Source organism: Amblyomma mixtum, chromosome 1 (assembly GCF_055824585.1).
Source record: "Amblyomma mixtum isolate Tamu chromosome 1, ASM5582458v1, whole genome shotgun sequence".
NCBI lineage: Eukaryota > Metazoa > Arthropoda > Arachnida > Ixodida > Ixodidae > Amblyomma > Amblyomma mixtum.
This window is the reverse complement of record NC_143012.1, coordinates 292545320-292555077: the sequence shown is the minus strand read 5'-3', so window position 1 is coordinate 292555077 and position 9758 is coordinate 292545320. Positions and strand designations below refer to the sequence as shown.

Here is a 9758-nt window from a genome sequence, read left to right as displayed (position 1 = left end):
AATAGATCCGGCTTTCTGTATAAACCCTATTCGCGCTCAGATTTGGCGGGTGGCAGCCTTGTACCCTGCTGTTCGTCATATTGTTGCGAGGTTTGAAACTAAAAGCTCAAACATATTCAAAGTCGCGGCCCGAAAGACGCTGCACAAAATGTGGTGGGGAGGGGGCAGCGCAGTGCACATCTCTGCTGAAAGCCGCTCACAAAAGACTCCTCCGCCCCGCTTTGGGCGTGGATGGTCTTACTCGAGTGGCCGCCATGCGATGCGACTGCCATGTTGTAGCGCAGCAGGCTTGCCTGCTTATGCGTGCCGCGCAATTTAAGTTCATATGAATAATGTTTATTGACCATATTCACTCTCAGATTTGGCGGCCGTCATGAGGCCTTTGCGTGGCAATTCTGTCCTCCGCCAGTCGGCAGTGGCCATACTGGCGGGGTGCAGATGATGCCGATAGCCGAAATACTGTTACAATAGAGGGTTTTAGAATCTGATGACCCTGTCGGATAGATGGATAGGGGAATAGTGGGTGCCAATGAGCATGCGCAGAACTCTAATTCCCCTTGAGTTTTTGTGTTAGCGGGCGACGCTAACCCAAAATTCAAATGTGGTTTGACCAATGGCCATCCGAGTAGAACTGCGGAAGCAACAGCGCGGAAATCGCAGCGGCGGCGGCGGCACCTCTGAACCCGCGCAGCGGAGGAGTCGGCGGCGGCCCCGCGCTGCCCTGACGCCACTCGCTCCTCGCGAATGCGCAGTTGGGGCTCTCCGGGGCTCCGCGAAATCGCTCACACCTAGCGTATGCTTATTGCTGCCGCAACAAAACTGGCGAAAGAGCGTGGCCTGCAAACGCCGGGTCCGGTCGGGCAAGATGGAGGCGCCCGGCGAAGCGGGAGCCGTTCGCCTCACCCCCTATTCGTGGTTGCTGTTTCATTGTGTCTCGCATGCGCGGAAAAAGAATGGTGCTCGAAGCTTTTTACTTGTCTCGAGATTTCTGCACCACAAACTTCTAGCGATTAAGTACCGCAAATTTTAAGACTGCAGATTCTGGATCTTGACAGACCTGTGCTAAGCTTAGCCAGTAAGTGTTGTTTGGTCGCCATGGAAACAGTACGTCAGAAAGCGCAGGACACTGCAATAATTTTGTGTACTTTACACAAAAAAGACCGACCGACCGACCGAACGACCGACCGACCGACCTACCGACCTATGGCCGGCTGACTGAAAGCGCGGGGTATTCAAACAGTTTGTGCATTTGACATAAAAAGACCGGCTGACTAACTGGCCGACTGATTCAGTGACTAGCTGACTGAGTGACTGAAAAACTTTATTTCGTCTTGAATCGCTCTTGGACGGTTCTCCAGTTAACCCTGTCCTGCGCAAGCTGCGGCCAACCTTTCCCCGCAACCTTCTTAATCTCATCCGCCCATCTAACTTTCTTCAGCCCCCTGTAACGCTTGCCTTCGCTTGGAATCCACTCCGTTACCCTTCAGGACCATTGGTTATCTTGCCTTCGCATTTCATGCCCCGCGAAAGCCCACTTCTTGATTTCGGCTGGGATCTCACTGACTTGTGTTTGTTCTGATCTACTCTGCTTCCTTCTTGTTTGTTAAGCTACACTTAACATTCCACTTCCCACAGCTCGCTGCATTGGCCTCAGTTTAAGTTGAACTCTCTTCGTTTGCCTCAACGTTTCTGCCCCATAGATGAGTACCGGTAAGATGTAGCTGTTGTACACGTTTCTGTGGAATACTGTTAAACGGCCATTCTTTATCTGAGAGTACCTGACCAATGCAATCATTCTCATTGTTTTAGTCATTTCATTCTCGTGGTTCGGATCTTGTGTCACTGCCTGCCCAAAGTAGACATATACCATTACTACTTCCAGCACCTCGCGGCCTATCGTAAACTGCTGTTCCCTTCCGAGACTGTTGAACATTAATTTTATTTTACTGCATATTAATTTTTGGACAACGTTTAAATGCGTTATTCTTACTTCGCTAGTGAGTTATGTGAGCTACGGATATAAAATTGCCGATATTTCACTCAGTCACAATAACAGATTCAAGGTCATCGTGTCAAATGTTCTGTTCTGTAATGTCTACTTAAACAGAGAAAATAGCGGGTTAAATTTTTTTAACCGTTTAGCGCATGTGAGCTTGACTGAGCTTGAAGTTTGCCTTGTGTTCTTAGCCAGCATACTGGCTGTGGCTGTAGTCCCGCAACTCTCCTTGTGTCCATGCCGACGATGACCCCGTGTACATGATGTGATCAATGACGCAATACGCCACCTCAATGTTTGAGAGCTTAAACCTGTACTTGGAGACGTCGACGGCTTTACTTTGTGACTCGGTCCGATAATTTCAAGGCACAGCCTTTCCGAGCTGAAATAATGAAACGTAGTATCATGCATGCGTGTTGACTACTGTGACCAATAGATATGAAACACTACACAAGATGTGATTTCACAACAATTTATTGAATGTCTTCAGGGCTGCTTATAGTATGGTATTTGTTTATAATGCCCGCAAGCTGGTGGAAGTAAACTTGAAGTCTCGCTCTTTGGAGCGAACGCGTTTGACTGGCAAGCGGCCCACAGCTTATACAGGATAGCCACAGCCTTGGCTAGGCAATCGTCTTGCGGCGTCGGTACGGATGCGATGTGCGGCGGCCTCCGGTACTGGCGTTGCAGAGGAGAAGAGTACAGTCGGGTTCACTGAGCGACAACAGGAATGGACGTCTGGCCCATGGCTTCGTAGAGTCCCGCGAAACTGGCGTGGCACTTGACGCGGATAGCGCCCGCACGGGCGTGGTGATTGGCGACCGAGATTCTCGTCGCGAGGTTCGCAGTCTGGAAACCGTCCCTGTGCGTATCGACCGTCGCCTGGGCCTCCGTGTCGTCCACGAGGCGATCGTCGATGAACAGGGCCAGCTCCGGAGGTGGCCTGGCGCGGCTCGAGGTGCAGTTGAGGCGCACTGTGTCCCCCACCTGGTACGCGTCCCGGCCGGTGGTGATGTGCAACCTCACCTCTCGCAATTCTGGCCGAGGTGAAACGAAGATAAAGAAGAATAACGCATTTAACAAGGTGGACAATGGAACTGGCTGGCTCATGATCTGCAGATGAAACTAGCATTTGCGCAGGGCGGAACGGAAGACGGCACGTAACAATGCGCTGCTGCCACTCTGCTCGATCATGCGCAGTCGCTGTTTTCACTCGCAAAATAGAGAACTGATCAGAAAGCGACGACTGCAATTACGTCACCGCGAGAGAGAGAAAGAGAGAGAGAGATAGTGCTGGGAAAAGCAAATGAGTCAACAATTCATTTCCCATTTCTGTATTTGCGCTGTTCCTCTTTTTGTCGGGTCAATAAGTACTGCGTACAGATAGCTATTCTGCATTGGCGAATTCAGATGAAAGGTTGAATTTCAGCCACTGTATCAACATATTCGAGAGCAAGCTGTTTAACTTTGTGGGTGCAGTGATCACCAGGGAACAAGCTGCGAATGTGTGCTACTGATACTCAGAGCCGTCTGGAAATGTCCACGTCGCGTGCGGAATCAAGCGCACGGACATAGTTTTAAGGCGAACGCTACAAATTTTTCCATTTTACTGCATCTGTTGTCTTCTTAGGGATGCTTCAAAAGAGTGTATTGTTTCCTAGCTGCAGAATATTTTTATTTTTCATAGACAGTTCTAAATCACCACTTTTAAGCGGTTCTGAGTGGGATATATGCACTTTGTTTATCATATATCTCCCTCCAGCTATCGAGAGAGATGTTACAATCGCCGACGGGACATATTTCTTGCAAAAGTAAGAGACGTTGAAGATAGCGGCGATGGCAATGTGTTAGACGTCGACTTCTCGGGTCGTGGTCACGTTCGACGTCTGTGACGACGCTTTATGGACTTTCGCTCGAAAAAGTTCTTTGAACAATATAATTCTTTTTTTTTTTCAAATTGTGATTTTGATGGATAACACTTTTTCCCCAAGTACTGAGCTAGGATGATCTGTGTGAGGAACGGCTTGAGAGTTAAGCAGGTCGAACTGCGTCAACGTGGTTTATGCAAATCACAAGGATTGCTAAACGCTGCGGGCCTTGCCCGGAGAGACTACTGTTCTTGGAACGTTCAATAAGCCTTTCCGCAAAGCTAGAAGTACAACAAACTTTGGGAACTGCCGCAGTTCATGCAGTAAAAATTCTGCAGTCTTATGCATCATTCAGTTAGTAATATTGACTCTTTCTTCCTATATCATGAGTGCACAAAAAAATGGCAGTCAGTCTCAGTGTCCATAGTCAAGCGCGATTTGGTGGTTACCCCGTTAGTTTCAGTCAAAACGAGCAGGTAATGTTTCCTGGCCTGAAGGTCATTCAGTCTTTAACAAAAATGATGGTACAGGTTTCTATAATGCTTCAGCTAGCTAAACTCAAGTATTTTTTACGTCCTTCATGCGGAAACAAACCGCGTTAGAGCAGTTTAATTCGAGCAGGTGAAACGAAAGTTGAAAGTGATCACCTTAAAATCGCATCAGACTGCACATTAGGATGTCTAAAGATCTCTGCAATACTAAAATTTTATTTCTTTCTTGTATTTTGGCGCCTTTTCACTCAAATATACGTAAGTATGAATACTTTTTGCTGCATTGGAGGTTAATTTGTGATTTGAATGGGTAGGGATGACGATAAAGGTCGACCGGCAACACGTGCGGAGACAAAGAGCACCGTCACTTAATGTCACTCGTGCCATATGTCTCTAAGTGTCGCTCTTGTATATCTACGCCACATTCTACGCATTTCCGCCAAATGTTCGTTTATAACCGACATCGGAGGAGGCGCAATGCACTTTTCGCACGTCACACAGAGTACGGACACGCAGAGGGTGCACTGTTTGTTTTACCGCCAACGCGAGCGCCTCGAGCTGCAATATTCACCACTCCGATTAGCATGGGACGCGCCCGAGTAAACGAAACACAAAGTAGCAAGCGACGGCTAAAGGCTAACAAAGGGGCGCAACCTTCACTCGTATGCGGCTAGGATATTAGGTTGCAGTGAAAATAGACGCGCACCAAATCCCTTAGTGACGTCACTGACCGGGTGATCAATGAATGCTCTCGGCATGCACACTGGCAAGAAGATTCAGGGATGCTGTCCGTATTTACCGGAGACAGTGAGCATTTTCTCGTCCTCTAATGTGAGGAAAAGAGGTGCGTCGGAGACGACCTCGCAGCGGTAGGTTCCCGCACTCAGCGCGGTCAGGTTGGTCAGGTACAGGGAGGAGTAGTTGGACTGCAGCATCTGCGCCACGGGAGAAAGAATGCGACGAACAAATCAATCAATCAATCAATCAATCAATCAATCAATCAATCAATCAATCAATCAATCAATCAATCAATCAATCAATCAATCAATCAATCAATCAATCAATCAATCAATCAATCAATCAATCAATCAATCACTCAATCAATCAATCAATCAATCAATCAATCAATCAATCAATCAATCAATTTATTCCAGGGTATGATTTGAATGTTCCTTACTGCCTTCGGTATGATCTGAATGTACAGTAGTTACGTTCAGTAAGAACAGCTTGGGGGGGGGGGGTATTGTTAACGGGGTTGTGCTGGTGTGGGGGCATTTTCTTGTCGAAATGCACCTGCTCGCCTTGCGCTTACAGTATTGCTTTTGGCGCCTGCAACACGGATCATGAGGCTGCGTTGTAAAAAAACAAAAACAGTCAGCTTTGTGTCTCGCTATGGTGCATGCGCTTTCCTCCTCAGCAGAGCTATGCTAATGATTTCGGCGCAAAAAGCAGCGTGCCAGTTATGGAGCTTCTCCAGGCTTCTTCGCTAAGTTCTCCAGGCTTCTTCGCTAAGTGACCACACAACTTTCTGAAATTTTGGCATACTCGAACAATGATCGCAGAGCCAGCTACAATTGAGATCCTTCTACGAGAGTGCAACTGCACGGTGTTTGCGAACGTTCTCTTTGTCACCGGGCGTCGGGGTAAAATAAGATGCTGCCGTTGCGGACTACGCAGCTTCTCAAATCTGCCTTTGCTGCGCAAAAGAGGATTGATTTCCTTAGTCGCGAAACTCGCTGGCAGACAACTTTCTTCGCTTCAAGAAAACTTGTGCAGTGTCCAAAAACGCGTCAAGCTTTAATGAAACCTCGAGCATGTGCATAGACTGAGACACAGTGGAAGCAAGAAATGAAAACAAGTTAAGCCGGTGACTCGCGCACACTGCATAACCAACCTTGAAAGTGTTTTTTTAAAGAGCACCTCTGAAACGTAGTACATTCATTTAGCGTTCAGTTGTTTGTTGATATTCATTGCGCACATGGTAAGTGACACATGCTCTGTTGGTGGCAGCGAAGATTTCGCTAGTGCCCCTTACATCGATGGACAGCTGACTTACGTCGACGGTGACGCCTTCCGCTGTGAACAAGTTTCCGGGGGGCCTGCTACGGGGCACAAAGCGGTACAATTCCGCGTCGTCCTTGTACCACTTGAAGCTGTACAGGGGGACGTCACCGAGGTAGTATGGGCAGTTCAGGCGCACACTTCCACCAAGGACACCGATGGGAGGTTGCTCCAACGCAACCTCCCGGTCTGCGAAGTGTTCGTTCGAAAAAAGAACAAAGAAATATGAAGAAGGAAACAAGTACAAAAGACTACCTCTAAAGATAGCCACAGCCAGTAGGTGTCCACATGTTATCTGCATTTTAATTCGAAGGACAAGAAATCGCAGTATATCTTTGGCGTTATAATTTGACCTCGAGTTTGACGGTGGTTACCGCGCCTAGCTGGAGGAAACAATTATTTAAAGTGTTCGTACCACACGAATCTTTTATTATTGCAATACAGACCTTGTCATTAACAGAGCAAGTAATTTGAAAAGGCAAGATGGACGGCCTTCGAAGTGCACCATATTCTTTGAAGCTTTACACCGCCAGTAGTTTGCACATAGCACACAGGTTGCTTGCGGGTTGCTCTTTTCCAAAACTACGCTGGAATGAAGCGGAACTTTTTTGTTCTCGTCAAACTTGCACGATTCCAAAATTGTCCCAAATTATCCGCGTTACACAGGGTAGAAGGCCCTGCAATGTGCTTCCTAAACCATACTGCCTGAACTTTTTTGTCCAAGACTGCACGTGGGACGCAGAATTGCGCTTACCCGTAACGCGGAGATCTCGCCCGTCGTCTGACACCACGGCGAATGTCGGTGCGTCGGCTAACACCTCACACGTATACCTTCCGGAGGCGCTGTGCTGTACGTCGTTCAGGACTACCAAAGCGTCGCTGCTTTCTGTTTGCTGAAAAAGACATTTCGTAGATGGAATTATGTGGTGAGTGAACCAAAATTGATATTTGAAGCGATTCTGGGGACCACATGTCACAGGAGACCAAAATGATAGAGGGAGACTTATAGGGTCCACTCGTTGCCTTCTCCCCTGTCTGCGAGTGCCTGCCCAAGCTGATCTGAAACGGGAAAGCTGCTGTTTCCTGAATGTTGTTGAACGGCCTTCTTGGGTAAAAGGGGAACTTTTGCCACTTCTTTCCCTCTCTGCACTGTCGGAGCTCATTAAATTAGAACTTCTTTTCCTAAAATGGAAAAGTACGCTCGTTTCAAAACATTTAATAATCAGAGCAAATCACGTCTATTATTTCAAGCTCTTGCAGTACACAAAGAACGACAAGCTCTACACTACAACAAATCCTGAGCTATGTTCACAGCATTCTGTCCGCAGAGGACACAGAAGGACACCTATTACAAGAACAAACTACGACCGACAACAGACTTCCAGATACCTTTATTGTTGAATCATGTTGATGAGTCAGTAAATTTTAACAGACCAATGTCCAAACATTTCATAAAAACCCTACTGCTCAAGCATGACTTTGTATTCGCATAATTTTTTGTTGTTCTTTTTGCTTGGTTGGGCCTGAAAATGTATGTCAGTTTTTAGTATTACTGACTTCCTTTAGTAATGTTCCCTATAACGGCATGCTTGATTTGGGACATAATAATTATAGTCGGATGTTTCGTCATTGTAAGACAATCAGCAATATTATGTTCGCCTATTTTGTAAATATCATTGTGATCATGCGCAGCGCAAATCTTTGTTACCAAAGATTGTCTTTCTGGGAGCTCTTTTAACATGTCCCTCTACCTGCTCGCTGAACGTCATCCGGAGCGAAAGCCTTTGTCAGGCACTGTAGCCTTTAGCTTTCGCTCCTGCTTTCTTGAATGGAAAGGAAGAAATAACAAGAAAGAAAGAAAGGAAGAAAGGAGGGAAGAAAGAAAGAAAGACAGAAAGAAAAAGAAAGAAAGAAAGGAAGAAAGGAAGAAAAAAAAAGAAGCGAATTAACTTGGTTGCATAAGCTTGTCTTTCGTGCCGCAAGAACTTTTCTAGTTCGCCGTTTCTGACTACGTTCTGCTCGTGATGACATTGATTCATCCTCCTCTCAGTAACTGGACACGTTACCGCTGTTTTCCTAAAAAAAAAAGAAAAAGAAATATTGCGGAGATGCATTGTGAATAGTGGAAGTTCGGCTTACGTTCACGGTGAGCCCCCTGACTTGAAACGCTTTCTTGGCAGGGCTGTCTGTAGGTGTAAAGCGGAAGAACTCCAACTTGTCCTTGAACCACCTGACGCTGTACAGGGTGTCGTTCTCCAGGTCGTAGAGGCACTCCAGCTTCACGGTGGACCCTCGGGCGGCTCTCGATGGGACCTTCACTTCGATTATCTTCAGGGCTTGCGTAGGACAGGTCGCGCCTGCGGAGTGGGCGATTTGCATGTGCTCGCTTACATAGCACTTGTGTGGACTTTTCTACCCGGAAAGTTCGCTCATGAATAGTTTGCTACGGGGGCAGACGGAAATAAATACACAGGCGAGTAGTGGTTCGCTTTTACCACATCTGACCGAGGTGTGTTGTAACCTATGTCCAGAACTCAATATTAGCTTGAATTACAGCATAAATCATACGGTTGTCTCGGTGAGTCTTTATACAGAATAATAATCTTGTTAACTGGCGTTCACTTAACTTCCGATTCAATCAAAATAATGATTTGGCCCCGTCAGCTTCGGATAAAATGTATTGAACAGATCCTCTTAATTCGAACAAATTATTGATTCGATTTGCATTGGAATAATCGTAAGTGGACTGTATTACCTCCTGTTGTTTTCAAAGACACCCGGAGAAACTCCATTTCACTGGTTTCGCGCTCTTGAGCAAAATAAACATTTACAGAGGCTGGCTATATTCAAATACTGCTGCAGTGAATATATAGAGATGGAGAAGTAGTACACACGCACATGCTACAAGCCAGACGAAAGCAATGGCGAAGATGGGACGATGCCAGCCTGATGGAGGTTCGGCCATTTTGTTCGAGGAGAGGTTCCAGTCCCCGAGTAGAAAAGGCGGTCTGCGAGGGCGGCAACAGGGCTGACTTTATAACAGGAGCAGCGCCCGTCGTAGGCACAACGACGACGCCTTGGGTGACGTGTCCCCGACGCAATCGCACGCTCGACACCGGAGATGACTCGGCACAGTGGTGTTTGTCAGACATACTGCGCAGCGGCGAGTCCGTGGGCGCTGGAAATGGTGGCGGCTCAAGGATGAGTTGTAGCGTGTATGAGAAGCTGGATCTCGTCTTAAATTTTGTTTTCTTCCATCTGGTTCGCAGTGCATCCTGGAAGATGTTGCTTGTGGCGTGCCTCGAGACGTGCTCGAGCAAGCGGGCGCGGACGGCTCATTTG

General features: G+C 47.2%; 1 protein-coding gene across 1 annotated transcript; it reads right to left on the bottom strand.

Moving 5' to 3' along the window:
* Positions 1–2454: 2454 nt before the first annotated feature.
* On the bottom strand, positions 2455–9520 carry LOC149372039 (uncharacterized). The gene is made up of 6 exons (XM_089585651.1): positions 9315–9520; positions 8556–8773; positions 7171–7309; positions 6412–6605; positions 5155–5290; positions 2455–3033 (listed from the first exon to the last, which is right to left on the bottom strand). The coding sequence occupies exons 1-6, from the start codon at positions 9379–9381 to the stop codon at positions 2708–2710; spliced, it is 1080 nt and encodes a 359-aa protein (XP_089441777.1). The 5' UTR covers positions 9382–9520; the 3' UTR covers positions 2455–2707.
* Between the last annotated feature and the right edge of the window lie 238 nt (positions 9521–9758).